The 22681-nt window shown below is 48.2% G+C and overlaps 2 protein-coding genes across 4 annotated transcripts in view; both read right to left on the reverse strand.

Moving 5' to 3' along the window:
• LOC110392196 (putative cation exchanger C521.04c) lies at positions 1494-7915 on the reverse strand. Of its 3 annotated transcripts, none has more exons than XM_021384232.1 (20): positions 7781-7915; positions 6749-6886; positions 6552-6673; positions 6366-6474; positions 6155-6271; positions 5918-5985; positions 5718-5837; positions 5407-5589; positions 5227-5329; positions 4988-5129; positions 4726-4909; positions 4534-4633; positions 4333-4451; positions 4197-4234; positions 3904-4016; positions 3673-3821; positions 3028-3122; positions 2686-2764; positions 2311-2419; positions 1494-2024 (listed from the first exon to the last, which is right to left on the reverse strand). In XM_021384232.1, the coding sequence occupies exons 1-20, from the start codon at positions 7836-7838 to the stop codon at positions 1951-1953; spliced, it is 2220 nt and encodes a 739-aa protein (XP_021239907.1). In that variant the 5' UTR covers positions 7839-7915; the 3' UTR covers positions 1494-1950. The 3 variants fall into 3 exon arrangements, with proteins under 3 accessions (XP_021239907.1, XP_021239906.1, XP_021239908.1); XM_021384231.1 differs by having other exon boundaries at positions 5407-5592; XM_021384233.1 differs by lacking the exon at positions 6749-6886 and having other exon boundaries at positions 5407-5592; positions 7781-7888.
• Positions 9979-22681, reverse strand: part of TMEM209 (transmembrane protein 209) — a 13133-nt gene continuing 430 nt past the window's right edge. The window contains exons 2-15 of the mRNA XM_021384235.1: positions 20546-20685; positions 20344-20402; positions 19973-20104; positions 18917-19155; positions 18488-18692; positions 17617-17792; positions 16865-16936; positions 15627-15723; positions 14869-14994; positions 14337-14434; positions 12431-12545; positions 12240-12337; positions 11750-11823; positions 9979-11245 (exon numbers count right to left, since the gene is read on the reverse strand). Coding sequence (XP_021239910.1) covers positions 11191-11245; positions 11750-11823; positions 12240-12337; positions 12431-12545; positions 14337-14434; positions 14869-14994; positions 15627-15723; positions 16865-16936; positions 17617-17792; positions 18488-18692; positions 18917-19155; positions 19973-20104; positions 20344-20402; positions 20546-20682 — 1683 coding nt within the window. The 5' untranslated portion in view covers positions 20683-20685 and the 3' untranslated portion in view covers positions 9979-11190. The remainder of the gene's footprint in view (positions 11246-11749; positions 11824-12239; positions 12338-12430; positions 12546-14336; positions 14435-14868; positions 14995-15626; positions 15724-16864; positions 16937-17616; positions 17793-18487; positions 18693-18916; positions 19156-19972; positions 20105-20343; positions 20403-20545; positions 20686-22681) is intronic.

Genomic DNA, 22681 nt, shown 5'->3' on the forward strand with positions numbered 1-22681 from the left:
GATCATTTTTAAGTGCCTTTGGTTCTCTTGTGTTGTTTGGTTGAAGTTGCTTTTCCTACTACATTCCCTTCCCCTCCCCTCAGGCAACTGTGAGATTCTAGGTTTTTATTTTCACTAAGAGACTGCATTCACCTTTGAATGAACTGTAGCCCTGACTTCACCTTGGTAGTCTGAATAGCACCGAGTCATTAGGTGCACCCAGCTCTGGTGCTGTTTCCACATACCCCAGTCTTAAACATCTGCCCTTCTTAGGGACAGATTTGTGCCCCCTGCTCCTGTAAGGTTTTCTCTTGCTTTTTTAAGGGGGTGAGCTCAGATGCAAGATGGGCTCCAGCAGCTCCTCACCCCATTTTAACCTCTCCCCAGCTGGTGCATGCTGATGCTGCTGAACCAGGTGGTCTTTTCCTCACTGTCCTGAGCTCAGTGTCTGTTCTGAAGCTTTGCCTTATGGCCTCCAGTTGGGCTGGGGCTGTTCTCCCAGATGAGCCTGGTCATCCACGTGCTGGTTTCTCCCTTCCCTGCCACAAAGGACATTTCCCTTCCCTATTAAAACCATGCTCTTTGACTCAGTGCTACACCATGAGCACAAGGTCTCGAAGAATGTTCTGCTGCTTTTCCTAAAGAAAATACATTTTTTCCTAAAATACAATTTACAATGTAAGCACTCACCCTGCAAAGCATACATCTTCCTTCCGAGGGCTGATCGAGCTCATGGGGCAAAGTTAAGTCCCTCTCTGCAGCATTGTACTTCCAAGCAAAATAACTGGAGTGTTACTGCCTCAACCAGAGCACAGCCACCTCCTTAAGGGAGAAGGAAAGGAGTCAGTGTCTCCACCAGAACCGATGGAGGGGAATTTAGAGCTTCCTGGGATGTCTGAACCCAACGTGCACATTGCATGCAGAGAGCCATCGCTCCCCTTCCAGCTCCTTGCACTGGAGGATGTTCCCATGGAGCAACACCTGCATGGGGCTGTGGGGAAGGAGCTGTATTGCCTGTATTTGTGTCTGTCAGTGTTGAGCTTTGGGTTTTTTTTTTTCCCCCCTTCCAAACTGATAATAAACCCATCCAGATCATCCATTTTGTCCTCTCACTTTGGCTGCTGCTGTTCTTCATGGGTAGAACAAAGAGTGCTTCATTAGCATCATGGTGCTGCCACCCTTTGCCCCTAAAGGGAACCAGCTCAGAGCCAGGCATGGCCCAGACCTAATTTAAAAGCAGGAATGACCCAGGACAGTCACACCAACAGCAGGATGGCCCCGGACCTCTTTGCCCATCACATATCCCTGCATGGTGTTGGTGGATCTAATCCCAGTAACAGGTGATGGATGAGCATTGTCCTGCTCCACTGTCAGGGTTCCTACTCCAACCAAAGCCACCAGTGCCCACTTGGTGCCCACTCACTGGCACCAACCTTGCTGGGCACCATCACCCCAAGACCATCACTAACCTTTGAAGGGGTCCAGGCAGGTGAGCAAAGGGAGAAATGAGCTTCTTTCTGATTTGTACAAAACTGCTTTAATGGCAAAACAGCTGAGAAAGAGACATTTGGTGCAGCTCCAGTGCCAACACAAAGCCCTGTGAGATGGCCTAGGCCATAACCCCTTCCAGACCCAGAATAAACTGGGATCCCCATGGCCCGGAAAGATGAGGGCTCTTCTCAAGCACTGTCTCCCAGTGCAAGAATCCCAGGGGAGGGTCCATCCTTGAGACCACACCGATGTCCTTCAGGACTCTCCCACTGAGGATATTTTCCTTCCAGCCACAGGCACGAGCCAGAAATCCTTCTGTGAAGTGTTGGGGCACAAAGGCTCCCATCTGAGTGCAGGAGTGCTCCTGTTGCTGCTTTCCAGCCTGCATCCAGCCCAGCCAAATCCCTGAGATGCCAGATCACGCCCCGGCACACGCCAAACCCAGCGATGGGGTTGGAGGAACCCAACCAACTCCCAAACTCAGCAGCCACTGGGTGATGGGGCGAAGAAGTACACAGCCAAGAGGATGAAGTAGACCATGACCAGCACCGTGCCTATAGGGCAGAGAGCAGGTGGGAGGGAGTTACGCCCTGCAGCAGGGAGAGCAGTCACATTTAGGACCCTTGGGTGAGATGCTACCGTTACTTAGGACCCCCGGGTTCATGTCATAGGGGAATCGTGTGGTCTTTTGGAAAGTCTTGGTTAAGTCAATCAAACCCTAGAGTTGCTCAAGCCACTCTGAACTTGGAGCAGCACTAAATGGTGACCCCAAAGTGGTCTCTAGAAGCTCCTCAACCCCATTATCACAGGGACAATGGAAACATCAGGACCCACACTGACCTTGGAAATAGTCGCATTTGCCATCCATGAAGATGTAGTTCATGAGCACCACGCTGAACATGCTGGCGTAGACGTGGAGGTCGCTGAAGACAAGGGTGAAGTTGGTTGGCTGCAAAGTAGAAAGTTTTGAGCCTTTATAGACAGCCAAGACAGCCCCTTGTCAACCGCAAATGGAGACTTGTGTCACCCAAACCCATGCTGGGTACAGCATGGCCCAAGGTAGGAGACATCTGAACCCACTTCCCTCTGCATTGAGCAGATGGGAGAGGACACTGAGGACAGTGGCTGTGCCTTTGCCATCTGGTGTTGTGTGAGCACCCCCCCCCCCCCCCATAATGGGGCTTGGGTCACTGGGTCTGTCCTAGGGCTACTCACATAGAAGATGGTGAAGAGCACCAAAATGGGAATCTGGAGCATGCAGACCTGGACAGCAATGCAGTTCCCAATCTCGATGCTAGGAGGATAGAGTGGTTTGGTAAGTACCACGTCTCCAACAGCCCGTGGGAGCTTTGCTTGGGGTGAAGACAAACCCACCTCAGGGAGCTAAAGTACAAAGCAGAACCTGGTTCTGACCCCTTTTTCTGTGCCTTTAAACCTTCTTAAGAGGGAACACCTATAGGACAGCCCACCACTGGCACCACAGCAGAGCTACAGGGCTGGGATGGAGCACAGGGACCACACACTGGAGGAGGACACCCCCAAAATCCACCTGCTCACCTCAAGCTCAGGTTGTTCTGTAGGGCAAACTGGATGCCATTGACAATCTCTGGTAGCTCAGGCACCATTGCCAGCACAGTTACACCAATGAAATACTGCAGGGAAATGGAGGTATCAATGCATGTCTTGATCCTGACAGCTCCCCAGTGCTGGGAACAGCTTCCCCATTCCAAGCTTTTGGATTTCCCTATGCAGACAAGGCATGTCCCCCTCCCCTAATTGGAAGATACCCAACCCAGAGAGTCCCTCATCTGCCCCTGGTTGGAAGGGACCCAACTTCCAGGTCCCCATCCATTCCCCAGTTGAAAGAACCCAATCCAGAGGTCACCCATCCATTCCCCCAGGAGGAACCCAACTAGGAGGTCCCCATCCACACCCTGGTTGGAAGGGACCCAACCCAGAGGCCCTACCAACCCCTGGTGGGACATCCCCAACCTGAAGGTTCTCAACCATCCTCATCAGAGGGGACCCAACCTCAAGGTCCCTAACTCCCTGGTGGAAGCCTCAACCACCATGCCCTCCATCCATGCCCTAGCGAGGCAACCCAACCTAGAGGTCCCCCACCCACACCCTGGTTGGAGGGACCCAATCCGGAGGACCCCAAAGTCACCAAACCAAGTGATGATGACCCATCCCCACACTCACCTGTGAGATGGTAGAGTTGGTGAGGATGGGGCTGATGTGTTCCGTGGCCAGGTCAGCACAGGCCGACATACAGAGGGTGGAGAGCAGGAGGATGACCAGTGCTCGCCAGCGGGACCAGTGGACCACAGCACTGTGGTGGTGGCCAGGCACTGAAGAAGAGCAGACACAGGGGTTGGGCACTTGGACAAGAAGGCCCCAAAGATGGGTGTCCTGTGTTTTGGGGACACTCACTGTGACAGTCACTGATGTGGATGTCGTAGATGTGCGAGTGAGTTTTCAGGGTGAAGAAGAGGCCGATGAGGTACGCAGCAGGGAGCAGGAGGGACACTGTGTACACCAGTGGTCTGCAGAACAAAGTGCTTGGTGTCACCAGGGCCTCCAAACCAAGACCCCGCTGGCACCCCTGCACTGGCTGGGGGATGGGGTGTAGGATCAGAGCTCTCTGGGGTGGCACAGAGGGACACCAGCCCTTGGAGGCACATGGGGCAGTGCAAACCCCAAGAGCCATCCTCAGTCCTACTCACTGGACATGGCTGTAGTAGAGAGTGCCATTGTTCTCCATCTGCAGAGAGAGAACATAGTTATGACACTGGGATGCAAGACAGTCCCACTGCCACCACCAGGGCCAGGTGGGCTCTGGCTGTCCTCAGCCCTACTCACCAGGTCAAAGTGACAGTTGTGGCAGAGGTAGTGGCCCAGTGGGTTCTGGGTGACATTGTGGCACTCGCCACACACCAGCTTCCCATACACCTTGGAGAAGAGTGTTGGGGCAAAGACACCTATGGGGACAGAAGGACATGAGGTGGGTACCCTCAAGGCAGAACCCCCTGAGCCTTTGGGACACCTCTGTCCCCACCTCACCTCCAACAGAGAGGAAGAGCAGGGCTGAGCTGACACCTGCTGACCGGCTGTTGAAGCGCTGCTCCTGATGCCGGATGCCCCCTATCACCATGCACAAACCCTTTGGGACGAAGAAAAAATGCCCCAGAAAAGAAATGAAATCCATCAGCCACAGAGACTGGAGTGCTCTTCTGACACGCCAGCCCAGCTCACCGGGACAAAGAGGACACATCCCACCAGCGTCCCTGTCAGCGCTGACTTGACGATCTCAGCATAGCAGCTGTTGCCCTCACGCGATCCCTTGATGAGCGCTGTGATGTAGAAGGTGAGCTCCGTGATGGAGCCAAACGTGGCGTTCACCACTGCGCCCACCGCAAAGTTGCTCTGGGCTGAGATACTGGAAGAGGAAAGGAGGATGTCAGAGGGGTCAATGCGTGACCCTACTGCCACCATGCATCCCCACCTCCCCACTGACCTTGCAATGGCCATCCCGATGTAGTAGGAGAGGGGCATGATGGAGAGCAGCGCCAACGTGAACTTGACTGGAGAGCTTGTCAACTGGTTGTGGCTGTCCACGTAGCCCAGCACCAGTGTCACCAGCACCAGTGGCAGTAGGTCTGAGATGGATGGTCAAGGATATGGCCCTACTGGGGTGGGATTTGGGGTCAGGCCCCCCCAACATCCTCCCTCTACCCCAAAATAGAGAAAGGATACTGACAGCAAAGACATTGATGCCATCCACCGCATATTTGTAGTAGTAGGGGTTGACAGCACGATAGCAGCACAGAATGACCTCCCCATCCAGCGGCACCTCCGTCTGCAGAGGGACAGCTTGGTGACCCCAAAACCCCATCGTGGATGGGGTACCCCAACCCTACATAGGGCAGCACCCACCATCCTCAGACGACGGATGCACACCCGCTCCGGGGGCAGCAGCAGGACACGGGCAGCTGTGCGGGCACTCAACTTGGCCACGGGGATGAGGAAGACGAGGAGCCATGCAGTAACACACACTAGCCCATGGGCTAATGCCAACAGTGGGTAGCCCAGGCACAGCCAAGCCACAGTGCCAGCACGCTGCTGAAATAGCAGAATGCATTTAGGGTTTCGCCCTAAAGTATCCAACCCCATTGCAATTGGGGAACCCATAGGTGCCATCCCCACAGCAATAGGGGTCCCCACTGTCCCCAAGCCCAGAAACTCACCCAATATCCTTCATCCACCCAACACCTTGGGTCCCAGCGATGGGGCGTGGGGCCACCAAGCAGCGCTGAGCTCTCCGTGTTGGCCTCGCACGCACCCAGGGCCTGTCGGGATTTGGGAGTCTGGTGGAGATTGGGGTGGTCAAGGTCCAGTTTGGGGCACCTTTGTCACCCTCCCCATCAGATCTGGGAAGCACTGTTACCTCTGCTTTCTGGATCACTTTCCCAAAAGGCCAAAGGAAATAGCCAGCAAGGTCCCAGCAGAGCCGCCCTATAGGGACACAAGGGTCAGCTCCACTGGGGACACAAGTGTCCTCTCCAACCATGGGACGACCATGCAGTACCCAAAGGTTGGGCCCTTTGATCCTTTTAAGTTCAGCCTGAAGACCCATGGCTCCCCCAGCCCTTCCTATGGAGGGGTTCTCCAATTTGTGGCTCACCATAGGGAATCCCCACAACGGTGATGAACATCCCAGCAGCCACCAGGACGTAGAGCAGTGAGAGCCACCAGCCAAAGAGCAGCAGGTAGAGGACATTTCCACACGTCACCGTGGACCCTGCAGGAGAGGACACGCCAAATAGGGCCATCAACACCTACAGCAGCAAATCTTTCATCCCATGCTGCCATAGGATGTTCCCAAGGCCACCCACCTCCGGGGCCACGGATGACATTGAGGTCAGAGTAGAGCTCTTTGACGATCTCCGAGCGGTCTTCCCATGGCCGTGCTGTGATGTGGCTCTTCCATTTCTTGAAGCCAAACTGCAGAGAGATTTTGAGGTCAGAAAACCCCAATGGTATCCAACTGATTTTCGCCCCCCCACCCTACAGGCACTCACCTTGTAGTTATTGGAGAGCTTGTTGGCCTCCACAGCATTTTCAGCTGTCAAGGTAGTTTTCACCACGCAGCTCTCACAAACCTCCTCCGAGTGCTGCTGGCAGCAGAGTGGTGGGGACACAGCTGGGGACAAGGGACAAAACAGGGGTGACAAAGTGTGTGGAACCCCCAGAGCCCCCACCACTCTGCACATCCTACCTGCATGGCCACGGGGATGGTGCTGGTGGCAACCCAGGTCACCCTGCACATTGTTGATGGCAGCGCAGTGACGGTCGCAGAGGGAGCCCCGACGGGCGATGTCACCATCACCGTGGGTCTCGGGGACCTTGGGGACATCTGGGGAGGAGATCGGAGTCACACTGGGCTCAGCACTGTGGTGCTGTGCTGGGATGTCTTACCCAAAGGGGTCATTATGGGATGGGGAAGAGAGGCTCAGCCCAGTGACTGATCCCAGAGAGGGGCCCATGGCTCACATGCAATGGTCCCCTCCCCAGCACCCCACTCTCTTAAGCCATTTTTATGTTATTTCTCATCCTCCAGGTGGAGCATGAGCGATTCTGGCCACACATATATATATTTATCATCACAGAATGGCTTAGGTTGGAGGGGACCTTAAAGATCAGAGAATCCCAGAATGGTTGGGTTGGAAGGGGCCTTAAAGATCACGTCCTTGCTATGATGGGTGAAAAAACACTCTCCCTTTGCTTATAAAGGCACAAACTAGAAAAATTCAGGGCACAAAGTCAATGAGCGGTGGTCCCACCTCAGAAGTTTTTGGGATGGTGATGTGCTTTGGGATTATAACAAGCAAAGTTCACCCAAAGACCAGTATTTCATTTAACAGTGACTATCTGCTGTCTCAGAGCAACAAATGTTTTTTTTTTTTTCAGTTCTGCAGGACCACAAAGTCCCCACCCCAGCAGTGGGAACACAGAACACAGCCATGGGGTCTTCACATCCTTTTCTCCTAGACCCAAGATGCTCCCCACACTCAAAGTTGCCTATGGACCTACTATGGGATGGACACCTTAACGTGTGACCAATGCTACACCTTCAGGGTAAGTTTAATGTCCTTCATTTCCCGGTCACCTCCAGCAGTTATCTCACCCAACCACTGGGGGACAACAACCCATGGACGGGGACAGCCTGCCTCCCACCGGGGGGATGGGGACACCCACTCACCCATCGGAGGACGACCGCCGCCCATAGGGGAGGGGAACAACCACTCACCCAGCCCATCCTGCGCGCAGCGGCGGTGGCACCGACCCGGTTCGCTCTCGGTGGCCATGGGGGCAGTGGTTCCGAGGAACAGCGGTACGGCTAGCCCCGACCCGACGGCATTTAACGGGAGGGGTCGGGCATGCGCGGGGCGCGCCCCCGGGAGCCGCCCCCGGGAGGGGCCGTGATTGCAGCACCTGCGGTGGGAGAGGGGGTGGGGGGATGGGGTCGGGTCCGGGTGCGCGGGGCAGTTTGGTGCACGGGAAGCAGGGGGCATGGGGTTGGGGTGTGCTGTGTATTGGGGTCGAGGCGCCTGATTTTGGGGTGCGTGGAAAATATGGGGTGCGTGATGTATCAGGGAGCATGGGGTCGGGGTGTGCGGTGTATTGGGGTGCTCAGGGGTGCGAGGTGCATGGGTTTGGGGTCTGCTGTGTATTGGGGGGCACAGAAGATGTGGGATCCGTGGAGTTGGGGTGCACTGTATTTTGGGGTCGAGGTGCATGGGTTTGGGGAGCACAGTGTATTGGGGTGCATGGGAAGTAGGGTGCATGGGGGTCGAGGTGTGCATGGGGGTCGATGTGCATGGATTTGCAGAGCACGGTGTATTTGGGTGTATAGGGTTGGGGTGTGCTGCATATGGGGGTCGAGGTGCATGGATTTGGGGAGCACGGTGTAATGGGGTGCATGGGGGTCGAGGTACATGGGTTTGGGGAGCATGGTGTATTGGGGTGCATGGGGTTGGGTAGCACGGTGTATTGGGGTGCATAGGAAGTAGGGTGCATGGGGTTGGGGTGTGCTGTGCATGGGGTCCAAGGTGCATGGGTTTGGACAGCACAGTGCATTGGGGTGCACTGGAAGCAGGGAGCGTGGGTTTGGGGATTGCTGTGTGTTGGGGTGCATAGAAGATGTGGGGTGCATGGGGATGGGGTACATGATGTATCGGGGCACACAGAAGAAGCAGGGTGCACGGGTTTGGGGTGTGCATAGGGGTTGAAGTGTGTGGATTTGGGGAGCACAGTGTATTGGGGTGCATGGGGTTGGAGTGTGCTGTGTGTGGTGGTCAAGGTGCATGGATTTGGGGAGCACGGTGTATTGGGGTGCATAGGAAGTGGGGTGCATGGGGTTGGGGTGTGCTGCGCATAGGGTCCAAGGTGCATGGGTTTGTACAGTACAGTGCAATGGGGTGCACTGGAAGCAGGGAGCCTGGGTTTGGGGATTGCTGTGTGTTGGGGCACACAGAAGATGTGGGGTGCATGGGGATGGGGTACATGATGTATTTGGGTGCATGGGAAGTAGGGTGCATGGGGGTCGAGGTGCATGGGTTTGGGGAGCATGGTGTATTGGGATGCATGGGGTTGGGGTATGCTGTGTATGGGGGTTGAGGTGCATGGGTTTGGCAAACAGTGTAATGGGGTACATGGGAAAGAGGGTACATGGGATTGGGGTGTGCATGGGGGTCGAGGTTCATGGATTTGGGGAGCACAGTGTCTTGGGGTGCATGGGGGATGCAGGATGAACAGGGTTGGGGTGTACAGTGTATTGAGGTGCATGGGCTTGGGCATACAGTGTACTGGGGGACACTGGGATGGGTTGCACTGTACGTCATTGTGCGTGCTGTTTTGGGGTGTGTGGTGTATCGGGGTGCACAGAGATACTGGGGTGTGTGGTGCAACAGCATGCTTGGGGCTGGGGTGCACAGTGTATCAGGAAGCAGAGCGCATGGGTTTGGGGTGTGCTGCGTGTTGGGATTGAGCTGGGTGGATTTGGGGAGCACAGTGCGTTGGGGTGCACAGAATATGTGGGGTCCCTGGAGTATGCAGTGTATTGGGGCACACAGGGCAACAGGGTGCATGGGGAGCAGAGAACACAGACTCAGGGTCTGCTGTGTATTGGGGTGCGTGGAGGATGTGACGTGCATGGTTTTGGGGTGCTCAGGGAATGCATTGTACAGGGATCCAGGACAAAGGGATCCACACTGGGACTGGAGTGCGTGGAGAATGGGGTACACAGCATGTCAGATGCATGGAACTGGGGTGCAGAAGGGACTGAGTTGCACAGGGATCCAGAGGTGCCCATCTGCACATATAAAGAGCTTTCAGCACCTGAGAGCAGCAATGCTGAACCTGATTGCTCCTCCTCACTATCACTTGGGCAAATGCCCTTGGGTTAAATCAGCAATGCTGAACCACAGGAACAACACCAACATCGGCTAAGATGAACCCATTTAATGCAGGAACCAAATGAGCCATTTTCTTGTCAGTCACCAGAAAAAAAAAAAATCATCTCTTTCTCCCTTCCAACAGAGGCATGTAACAATCAGTTCTTCCATTTACAGAGAGAGGTGACAGCACCTGTCCTGAGCAAATCACAAAACCTCAGTTCGTGTTGGTGCATGCCTGGGGCTGGTAGGACAAAACTGAGTGTAAAAAAATAGATGTATACAGTACAAAAATATCTAACAAAACACAGGGAATGCTCACTCCCAGTCACAGCCCTATGTAGTTGTATGTAGTTCTTCCCACTTCAGACGTGCAAATGGTTTTTGGCAGTTGACAGTAGCAAATAAAGGACCCCATCAGTGCTGAGATGCTGAAGGAACAAGGTGACATGCTTGCCTTAAGCTCACAAAAAGCTTCAGCAACTCAGGGCGGTGAACTTCTATCCCTGCTTAAAAAAATTAAGCTATGTACATCTCTGAAATCTTTCCTCCTACCCCTGTTTAAAGGTGCTTTGGTTGTGTTTGGGTTTTTTTTTTTTTTTTTTGGCAAATATTCAAGAACCAAATGCACCTTTGAGACAAATACATCTCAAAACAGGGACAGGTTTGCAAAGTTTGGTCTCATCCAGAGATGCTGAAGCCAGGCTGCACGGCCTCCAGAGTGAGAGGGTACCAGCAGAAAAGCTGATGGGAGAAGTAAAATGAGATTAAAAAAATTAAAAAATAAAAAAGCAAAGGGTGATGCTGTGGTTGTAGTCAAGGCGCCCACGGTGTTTCACAGCTTGTAAGACACCCAAACTTGCTTATTTTAAAAGAAAAAAAAAACCTGAAAAGATCTTACATACTGAAATCAGAAAGCCAGTTTTCTCTTTCCACCTGGCACTGTTCATAGTGATGGCACTGAAGGGTACAAAAAACACCAACAGGAAAGGGCTTTTTTAAGTCAGGTTTGCTGAGGTGAAGAGATGGAAAGAGAAAACCTGCCTAGAATTCATGTGCCTGAACGTTTCAGCAGCAAAATGTTTTAAAGAATGTGATCATCAAACCTGTACAGGAGTTGTAAACACTTCTCTGCTCACAGAGCAGAGCTTAAGGTATTGTGTTTCATGGAGTCTGTGTTCAAGTCAACAAGGCAATGACACTGCTCACTTTGTCTTGCTAGAAGCCAGCTCATCCTCTTTTTGAACTGCGATCCCGTGAGGTGTTATTCTCCAAAAATCCACAGGACGTTGACTCCCGACAAGCCAAGGTTTACACGTCTGTAGAAACAAAGGCATCACCATCAGAGGCAAATAAAATCAAAGTGCCTGTTTAAAGCAAATATTCCCCACAGTTCAGCACTGTACCATGCAGGCGGGCACTGTGCTTTGCTCTGAGCCACGCAGAGCACTTCCAGAACAAAGAACTCTGCAGCAAGGGGAAGCCTCGACTCTGCTTTTATTTCAGGGCAACTTTCAGTGTACGCTACAAACATGGCTTGTTGTGCCAAAAACATGAGGTTATGGCATGATGGCTTTTGTCCCTGGTTACTAACAGCAGAGCTTCTCAGGCCAGAAAGCAGCACCACTCCTCCCCAGCACAGTTTCCACTTATGCACTAAACTCCTCTGTGTGCTCAAACAAATAAAACTTCTCTATTTTTATGAAAAATATGCTGTTACTTCAAATGAGAAGGTGATTTGGATATCACCCCGCTGCATCGCTTTCAGTTTGAGGCACCTTCAGACCATGGGACACAACACATCACGACGACGCGTTACTCACCCAAGCATCCCAGATTCTTTTGTCTTTATGATATACAGAAACATGAGCAAGGTGTGGAACATGTTGTTTCTGCCCTGGAGTCACAAAAGGAGAAAGGAGCTAAGAAATCACATCAATATCTCAGACAAGAAACAGTTATGATGAACACATCACAAAATGGCACTGTGCAGTGTGTTGGCAGCAGAGGGGGAAATAAAGAGGTGAAACGATCACGATGACTTGGTGGTTTAGATACCAATTGTCAGATGAGGAGAAAGAACACAAGAAGATACTGCCCAGGTACTTATGTACCTTAAACAGATATTAAAGCTATTACTTAGTGGCAGATTAAATACTGCACAGTGGTCAATGATCAAGCTAACGTTTGCTTTCTGCACTGAGCCAACCCACATGCAAATGGTCGGTTTGTGGGTAGCTCCTCAAAACACCCCAAATCAGACAAAAGAAAGATCTAGTGACGATTTTCTGACAGCAGGGAACACTGGTGTACCTTGGGGAGATTGTAGACGTGGCGTTGGTAGATGAGCTCGTAGTGGGGTGGGTTGATACTGCTCTGGTAGATGCAAAACACATTTTCATTCGAAGTGTCTGCGGAGGACAAGTTGAAAAGGTAACGGGGATTTCAAAGGTGCTGTCGTGACCCAAGCAGCAGCTCAGGAAGGATGCTGCAAACACCAGTACCTGGTTTATCGGGTGTTTGAATGAAGTGTTGGGAAGTGAAGGTTTTGCCATCAGGATACTTGGGGTGAGGTGGGAGTCTGGAGTCCAGGTAAGTGCAGAACACGTGCATGATGATCTGGGTTAACAAAAACAAACTGCGGTTTAGCATCCTTAAAGAGACCAAAGAACAACATGCTACAACACAGAAAGTTTCCTGCCACAACATTAGACACGACTCACAGCATTCGGTAGACTCTGGTTGCAACCCTGACTTAACTCCACTCTGTTTAGCAGCTCAGGGCTTAAAGCGTGGATTTCAATGGACCAGGGATGCCACGTGGGTGGAGACAAATTTATTTGTTCCAGTAAATGAAACAGTGTCAGCCACAGCGTGACAAACTGATGCTGTGTGTCAGGAGCTCAGTTCACACACAGGTAACTTTATCCTGGCGTCTTGCAGAACCTGGCAGAGCCACGGATCTTGTTAGCAGATCTGGGCCATGAACTGCAAGCCTTCTATTTCAGGGATGGCTGAGAAGGGCAGATGCCATCGAACTCAAGTTTTACAACACTACACCTATTTAGCAAGTTCCTCCTTTCTCCTCGTTTTGAAATAAAGTCCTAGGAAGAGTACCTTACTGTTCTGCAGAGAAAAGAGTTTCCGTGGGCTAAAGGCCAGAGAACATCAAGTCTGAAAACAAACCTCAGAAAGCACTTCTTTGTGACATCAGATGAGATTAACAAAAATGCACAACAGTACTGGGTTTTTGTTTTTCTAGTAATTGTCTTGAGCAATTTAATATCAACACTTCACAGCCAGTGTTCATATTAGCGTGATCCATCAGAACTTCCTTCCCAGAGTCCTTAGAAGCTTAATATACTTAGAAGTTTAATAACCAACACGACCTACCCTATCTGGTTTTAATAAAAGACTGAGTATAGGGGTTGTGATTTTCTGTCTCGGGATCTTTAAACACTTCTGAGCTGTTCAGCTTGCTCTCTGCCAATGCAGTAAGAGCTTCTCTGCAGCCACTCATGATTAAGTATTTAATCATCTTCACAACTAGAAAAATAAATCCCGTTTCAAGGCTGACTTTGCCTAAGTTCAGCCTCCAGCAGTTGATTTTCATTATGTCTTTGTCAGCAATCTTGTAAAGCTCTGGCATTCAGATCTCTTATTTCTTAATTCTCCAAAGCTACTGAGTGTCCTTATACAGTGTGGAAAAGGAAATTAAAAAAAAAAAAAAAAAAATCACCCTAACTCTACTTTTAAAAGCAGAGTTTAGCTGAGGACTCACGCTGTAAAGCCTATTTTCTACTTTCTGGAACATTTGTTGGTTTTTCTTTTAATTATTTTTTAATTACTTTGAATTACTTTCGTTGATTTTTTCCAAGCTGTTGTTTACGCTTATGTGGTGTTGTCCTGACATTGAGATGAATGGGTAAGCATCACCTCAATTCTATTCTCAAGTAAAATATGCACGTCTTCAGATTTCTCCAAAAATATTACTGAATCAAACAGCAGCCACACCACCCCATCTCCATTCTCCCTCTGTTTGTTAAAGCAAAAGAAAAGGAGAACAAGGTGAAAGGTTTCCATTGCATTAGGAATTAATAGGTTTGGTTAAGGCAGACATTTTGCCCCAGCAAGATCCCTACCTGTAAGGCTGCTCCCCAGAGTTATCTGAGAAACATTTCACGTGAGCTCAAGTAGGAGGCTGGCCTAAGACCAAGGTATGCAATTGCCTTTTTGTAATCTATGCAACATCCAATCCCATTTGCTTTATTCCCCACGTAATCTCACTGACTACAATGGGATTATCTCCGTAGCGATGCAAAGAGGATTATTTTTGTGTGCTTCAAAAGGCCTACTGGCCACCACCTCCAAAACCCATGCTGAAAGGCAGCCCACACTTCCAGCACTTACAGAAGAGTCCGTGGGCAGGTCGGTGTCCCACTTACGGCCTTTGAAATCTGCACCTCGGTTCCATCGGAAGGAACTCATGCATCCTCCCTGAGAAAGCTCTGAAAGCAACAAGATTTATTCCATTACTGGGAGTTGAGAGTATATGTGAGCAGAGTTTTATGCAGGCTTCAAGGACTTCAGGCGTATTTACGGTGCACCAAATAGGAAAAAATACTGGGGGAGTAAATTTCTAGAGCAATTTTTCTTTTTGATTAAGGAAGGGATTAAACTCAGCACTCTGCACTCCAAGCACGCTGGAGGAAAACAAGAAATAAAGGTTTTAAAAACATTTGAAGGCAAAGTTATATCCAAGTCCTGCATCGTTACGTTGCTGTAAAACTAGAAAATGGCAGAGGGGTGCATCTCCTGCTTAAACACAGCTCTTGTCCCTGCTGTGATGGTGTGAACACCTCAACTAAAGCAGCACCTAATGCCACCCAATGCTTGACTGTGGTAACTGAAATCTCCACGTTAGCAAAGCAACATCACACACCTTTGATCCTTTCGACCAAATACTCCTGGTTTGGTGTAAGATCCAAATATTGCACTATAGCATTCAGGGTTGGAATGAGAGGAGCTTTCACGAGCGCTGCCTGCTTCAAGCTGCTGATGCTGGCTTCTGCAATACAAGAAGAGCCAGCACATGTCAACAGACTCCTTTACCAAGGACTCTCCTTTCTGGCAAATTAAACCCCAGAAATATTTAACACATGATGCAGCACCCCAAACGCTTCCTTCCAGGCAAATAAAGAGTGGACAATTGCTTTACATCACAGAACACAAAAGCCACATGGAACCAACACCCACTTTGAAGAGCACAGGGACAGTCAGCAGATAGAGTAAGCACTGATCAGTTTTCCAGCTGCATCACAGCAGCTGCAGCTCTGGAGAGAACGCTGCCACCAGCCCACAAAAAATGGATTTCATTTAAAGGCAGCAGATCAAATCCTCTTTTTGGTTAAGGGGATATCAAATTCAAGCGACAAGAGAAGCAGTTTCTTCAGAATTTGATCATTAAATGAAAAAGAGAATTTCAGTTCGTCAGAATTTTGTCAAGAAGTCCTTTCAGAAAGCAGCTAATTTTAAGGTTTTGGAAAAGCACATAGTACATGGAACAGTGACCACACCTACAGCAGAAACAAATGTTCATCTTCAACAGACTTAATTTATATGGCACCAATTCTATGCTCCAGCCCAGAGCAGCCCTCTGTCAACCAATATCAGGAATCCCAAAGGGATGGGGCATCCCACCTCCGATCTGTAGTTCTGGACACCCCATTCTTCTCAGTTGAGTGCTCACAGACTCAATCTCTTGGACAAGTGGCACCAGAATAGTCTCATTAATCCACTAAGAAAGAAGAAGGTGAAAATTCAAAAGGTCAGAAGTCACAAGAATACCTAAAAATATCCCTTAGTTTATGCCCAGAATACCTAGAAATTCCCCTTAGCTTATGCCCTACTCATCACTGCTGTTACAATCACAAAAATGCTTACCAACAGAAACACGGAGCCACATACAGAGCATGGCAAGTAAATAACAACGCCAACTCAGGCTGAATTTAAATGACTCTAATAGCTCCTGAAAGGCCAGAAAATTCCGTGTAAAGGAGTTAAGAAAACAAATTTCTAGCAAGTATCAGATAAAGTTTTTCTAAACAATGACGGAAGCGGTGTTATGAGGGACAGCCCCTCATCCATAAAGATACGTTACACTTTGATGGGTCAACTCCCTTCTCAAATCTGCTTCAGGAAAACAAGGAGCTGATAACCACCACAGGAGTATTTGGACGTGACAGGATTTGGGAAGTGAAGCAAGCTGGCCCTATGTTCATGAAAAGATGCTTATGAGTTTGGTATAGATCTCAAGATCACAAGTCTTTATTTTTCACCTACCTCAATGCTATTTTTTTTTAACAAGTGAAACCTCATACTTGATAGATGCTAAGACTGGAGGGGCAAATCAAAGTTAGTTTTCCTAATTATACTGGCATTGTGTGCAGTTAAAATTCTTCTGCTACAGCAAGTCCTACTGATAAGATTAAGAATTTTTATTTTTAATTACACAGCTCGGGATCGTAAGAAAAAGCCAACTTGTGGGATGGAATTTTCCATGCTTCGAGCTCAGGACAATGAGCTTGAAATCCTGCAGATATATCTAGTTAGCCACCAAACCACAAAAAGGAAAAACCAATCTTGCTGTATCCAAGATGCTTTTGTTTGTCATTCACAAGGTGGATGGATTTTACACCTGTGACATTTTCAGGATACAAAAATACATCTCAGTATCTACGGTGATGTAAGTACTCAGTAATACATCCCAGTATCTCTCTTACAAGCTGTGTTTTCACCTCCTTGCGCAAGCACACCCCAATCCTCACAGACAATGCAATCCTTTCCACCTCCCCAGGCACGCAGGGGACATGCAGGTACTTTTCCACTCTGCTCTGCTTGTTCCCAAAAGCCACAAAGACCTTAGATTCAGGACTTACATTCCTGAACTTTGCGGTCCAGGAGTCCATGTGATCAAGCAGTTGTCGATTCATCGTCACTCGTGCCCAAACCTATGGAAAGGACATTGTTACACAGTAATGCCAAAAGAGTTTTGAAGGTCTGAAACGTTTTCTGCCACTAACTTCAGCACATCACTCAAATCATGTTTGCTCCAGAATCCTTGTGCCTGTTGGCTGTCACATGAGTTTGACAGCACTTCTACTACACCCCCATGCTTTACTCATGGACCCCTGCAGGAGTCCAAATTGAGTTCTACGCTCCCAGATCTATTTTGATTTGATTTTCAGATAGATTTGAAAGGTATTTGAATAGGGAAGCTGCACTGGGTTTATGTATGAAATACTAAAAAAAGGATAAATTTAACTGAAGACATGAATGGTATTTCTTCAAATCAGACTTTGAGATGTAGGAGTGAAGGAGATTGTTTTATATCCTTCAGATATACACAATACACACAGTTGAACAGATGTGCTTCAGGGTAATTTTTATGTTACAAATATATTTTATCCAAAGCACTCCTTGCCTTCCAGGGTAGAAATCATTTTACAACTACAATTCATGTCCCTTTACAGTGACATGGAATCTTAAAAGCTGTCAGATGTAAATGCTATGGGATTTCTAAGACTTCTCTCTCTCAAACACTTTTAAAGCTCAAATCCAAACTGTTGGACGAAGATATATATTTAAGAGGCCTGCTTCTCTCTCCTGGCTACTTTGCTGCTGAATTTACCTCTTCTGCAGCCTGCTTTGAGCTCAGATCAGCTTCGTCTTTGTGTGCTGATGGAGCCTGGGACCTGCAAGCCAGCTGATACTGGAACTTCCTCAGAATCTGTGCATAGTCTCCCATGGAACGGCTGTAGTTCCAGAAGGTTGGGCTGCTGGAAGGAGAGCTGGAATCTGAACTTCCTGAAACAATAATTCATTAACAGGTCGTGTATAATTATTGCCAAGTAACTCTGGAAGAAACAGTACAGGCAACAGGTCAGCGTAGCAAGACAGTGACAAGACACAAACACAAACTACCATGAGTACAGACCCTGAAATCAATCTGCCTAAACACTGATTTCATTCTCTATCTTAACAAGCATTGTCTCTATCCAGGACAAAAGCTGCCTGCAAGTAATTCACGCTCCTCTTTATCTGCAATACCTTCTCCACAAGATACACCTCTCATCAAGGTGATTAAAGCCCTTCATCTTATCAAAGTCCACTACAGCCAACAAACACTATGGACATAATCCATCAGCACACGCTTCAATAAGGTTGATTCTGTGGGTAAGAAGTACTTATCCAATCCTAAGGAGTATTTGGAGGAAAACTTCCCAAGCTCCTAAGCCACGGAGATGTGTAGAAATTAGGGCATTCTATCTCATGTCTTAATTCCTCAGCAGAAGGCCAAACTGTTCAGCAACCATGTTGCTGAACCAAAGTTCACAGATGATTACCAAGTTCACAGATGATGAACATTCATGAGTTAGGCCTATCAGCGCTTTCTCCTGGAGTCCTTTGCAACTTTCCTCATCCAGAAAAGCAACTCTCACATCAAAACCAGCACCATCGCCTTGCCAAGCTTCTCAGAGCAAGCTGTTTTCTTTCCTTACCCAACTGAACTCGATGCTGTTTCTCTTCTTCACTTCGAAGGAAGGTGTCCAGTGACTTGAGGTCTGTCATATAGTCTTCTTTGCCAGTAGGAGAATTATAGAGAATGGGTGAAGAGCGGTAACGAGACCTCAGCCCACCACTTTCCATTGGTCCAATGCTTGTGGGGTACGGCGATCCACCAGGAGAAGGGCTGAAGTTGGAAATCTTGGGCAAATGAAAGAAAACCATTGCGTCACACATGTAAGATAGAACTCCATTTTGGTTTGTAAAGGATGTGAATATAAAAGACTCTTGTTTGGGACACGTGTAAACACAACTCTCATCTACTTGGTGCTCACTTTCAACAGCACAACTCAAGGGCACAATGACCTAATCCAAACCTCACTTTTTGGAGATGCCTTGGTCATTACTGTAATAAATAAAATTACCTTATTGTAGGTGCTGCCTGGTGAATAGGTGACGGTACCGCTGTAAGAAGCGCTGTTGTTCGACAGAGCCTGCAGCTGAGGGCTGTACCCTGGGATACAAGCGGTGGCAAACTTTGGACTGGCACTAGGGGAGCGGGACGGGCTGTAACTCAGCACACTCTGACCCTGGATCGGAGGAGAAGGTGTTGAAGAAGGGACTTTCTTGGCTGTCAGCTCACGTGGTGGAGTTGTTTGCACCGCTGAAATACGGAAATACAGCTCTCATTAGGCACTTTCACGAAGATGCTGGAAAGAACATTAGACAAATTTGACCCCTGCAAAACTCTACACTCAAGCCAGACAGGAAAAAAAAAGGGAAGACTGAGGCTGTAGGGTTGGTACTGAGGGATGGTCGTGTTCCTCCATTTCAGACGTCAGTTAACGTTAGCGAGCATCTTGTATAACCCACTACACCAACTACTCCAGCTGCTTACTTTAAGCATCTTTAGCACATCGGATATCTTGAGTTACCTGTGCATATAAACACATTAGATCCATGACTATGGGTGATCCCATCCATACACCTTTTTATACGGTCAGGCTAGCAGTGTGCAACACTACTCTACTAACATTTAGCTTTTGGTACATTCACCTTGTCAAGCCCTGCTGTACTTAAGAAATTTGCTGTGATATTCAACAGTTTTCTGAGTGACTGATCTCCAGGCCGTCACTTTCAGACTTCACATTAAGATTCCTAAGACTCTCTCATTTGGTTCTTTTTACTCCATGTGATATCAGCACGATATTAAATATAAACCTGCACTGTCTTGCTTTTAGTCCCACACAAAGGTTACAAATTCCTTGTCCAGCCTCACATCTTTTAAGTCCCTCACTATCAAATCCTTTTTTTACTGTGTGTTTCCTACAAAAACTCAATGCTCTCAATTTTAATTCATGCTCGCTGTTCGTGTAATTCTGAACTCATTTCCTCAAAGAATCTTGCACTGAAGAAAGATGCCACCTGAAAACAAAACCAAAAGAAGGAAAAGGGCTGCCAGAGGTATTTATTACACCCACCTGTGTTCTGCAGCCCCAGCAGGGTCTGCTGTCCAGGACTCATAACCAAACTTGTTGGTGCTACGGTGTATTTGAAGTACCTCCAGAAATCAAATAAAGCATTCAGGCTGAACAGAGATGCAAATGCAAGTTCTAGAATAAACACAGAAGATTCTATAATACCAGGCAGGGTGAGCATGGGAAATAATAGCAACTCATGATTTTTCTCTCCCTCTTACTCCTTTTCACCATTTAGTTCTATTTGATACTGCTAGTTTAGAGTCTACTCATCTGAAACAAACTTCTGTCACTGTGATACACCACACCCACCCACTATACAGCTGAAAAAAAAATGAAAAGGACTCTGAAAATTAAATACTGGAGCAACTCACCGATATACCAGAGCGGCCAGTACGTTATGTTGTAATACGTGCTTATGAGTTTTCCAGTCCTGGAAAAAAAAAAAAAAAAAAAAAAAAAAAAAAAAAAAAAAAGAAGGTGCCACTTTGCAGCAACTGTACCTAAAGAAACACTCAGGGATGAACAAAGCACGATGCTTTGTTTGTTTGGATCAGATGTAACAACAAAACATACATTTCAGTATATATCATGCCTGCAAAAGACACGTTAAGGAGGCCCCAGGCCAAGACCACCTTCCGGGCTTCCGTCTCTTTTCTCATCTTGATGGTTCTGTCGATGAGGGAAGTGGCTGGACTCTGTTCTGGCGTCATGATCTGCAATAACAAGGCCAAAGTAAAGATAAAAAAAATCTCGATTTTTAGACAGTATGATTATTAGTCAGCATAAGGTTCAAGAAAAAAAAACAGGAATCTAAAATTCAGGGCTTTACCTTTAGGCATTAAGTCATGTTTACCAAATAAAAAGCAAACAAGCAAACAAACCCTACAGATTATTTTTACTGTGTAAAAAGAAGGAATATTTTTCCAGTATTTCTCCACCTCATTACTGCAAAGCATCTCCACCTCAAGCGAGGTGCAGATAAGAAAGACAGAATCCAGTCTCATTTCTGAAAGAGAACACCCTGCTGAAGCAGGAAGCAAACCTCCCATCTTCTCCAAGCAAGTGCAGCCATCAGAAGGAAAAGACTTGCAGAATTCTGCAGTCTTTTCTATGGAAAATTCCCACTCACATCTGTAGACAACAGCGTTTTCAGGCTGTAAAGTGGCCTCCTGTCAGTTCAGTACATCTGGATGCTCTCTGTACACCTGGCTACCTTTATGCCCAATAGTGCCTCGTGTGAGAGAAATAACACTGCTGACAGACTTGACATCAACGTCTGTATGCCCCTCTAATTTGGTTCTTTTTAGCCCATGTGGTATCAGTAAGATATTAAAATTAAATATAAACCTGCACATGCTCCTAGTCCCATATATCAGTTACAAACTTGCTGTTCAGCCTTGCTACATTTGAGTTTCTCACTGTTCTTCAGCAGAAAATATCACAAAAGCATGCCACTCCACCCTGCTATTCATTTAAAAACTTGTCATATAATTCCTCACTAGATGGGAACATAAACAATGTGGTTTTGAGGACAAACACTTCAGCGGTGTTTGTAGGCTGCGACAGGTTAGTTATTGCAACTTGAAGGGAATCTCACCAGCACAGCAGTCTTCAGAAGTAACTTTTTAAAAGAATAGTAATAACAACAACAATAAGAAACCCATCTCAGGGCTATCTGTGATTTTCTGAGCAGTCCTTTTGCAGAAGGTGGTGTGTTTTGGGGGCACCTGCAGGCAGCCTCAATCCATGCTGTCCTCCTTGGTCCATGTATCACCAATCTCTGTGATAACTGCACGATGCCTCTCTGTAAGTACAGCCCCATGGAGCTGTCTCATGAGCTCAGTGAGCCACACTCATTACTTTTAGTAAATTACTTCAGCCTTGGCTATGCTGCAAGAGAATAACTAGTAAGAGAAGCATTAATTGGGTTATTTATTTAGATTTAAAATAGGAAACACTCATCCAGAAGACTGGGTGCCTCAACACTGTGTTGGTTGGCCAGGTTAGTTGGGTCCTGATCTACTGCCTGATTGAGTGGGTGGCAACCAGCCCACTGCAGGGTGCTGGAACTGGACAAGCTTTAAGATCCCTTCAAACCCAAGCCATTCTACGGTAAACACACTGGTACAAGTCGTCCATAGTCACTGTGGGACCTTGCTGTAGGTATCCCTGTTCATTGCAGGGGAGTTGGACTAAATGACTTTTGAAGGTCCCTTCCAACACAAACGAATCCATGGACTGCGCGTTGCTTCCACAAAAATCACATTACTTGCTGTTTACTGATATGACTCAAAGATGACAGAGAACCACACTCACTAGCAGAATTATATGAGAATAAACTGTCTGGTACATTTCCTACAATTTGAGCTCTGAGTCTTCTCACGCTGATAAATACAGTCCTAAGCAGAGACCTTTACTTTCCTTCCCATACCTGCAGCACCTCTGAGAGCAGCAGTTCCCCCTACTCACACACACAGCTCCCCCGACTGCACCCCCCCACACACACAGGCAGCTCTACCCCACAGATGAGGCTCCACATCTCCCCCTCACCCATCACACAGACTCGGCCCCATAGCTCCTTCCGCCCCAAATCCTGTCAGGCACGGCCGACCCCAATCCCTACAGGCCCCATCCCTACAGGCCCCATCCCTACAGGCCCCATCCCTACAGGCCCCATCCCTACAGGCCCCATCCCTACAGGCCCCATCC

The sequence above is a fragment of the Numida meleagris genome, chromosome 1 (genome assembly GCF_002078875.1).
Source record: "Numida meleagris isolate 19003 breed g44 Domestic line chromosome 1, NumMel1.0, whole genome shotgun sequence".
Lineage (NCBI taxonomy): Eukaryota > Metazoa > Chordata > Aves > Galliformes > Numididae > Numida > Numida meleagris.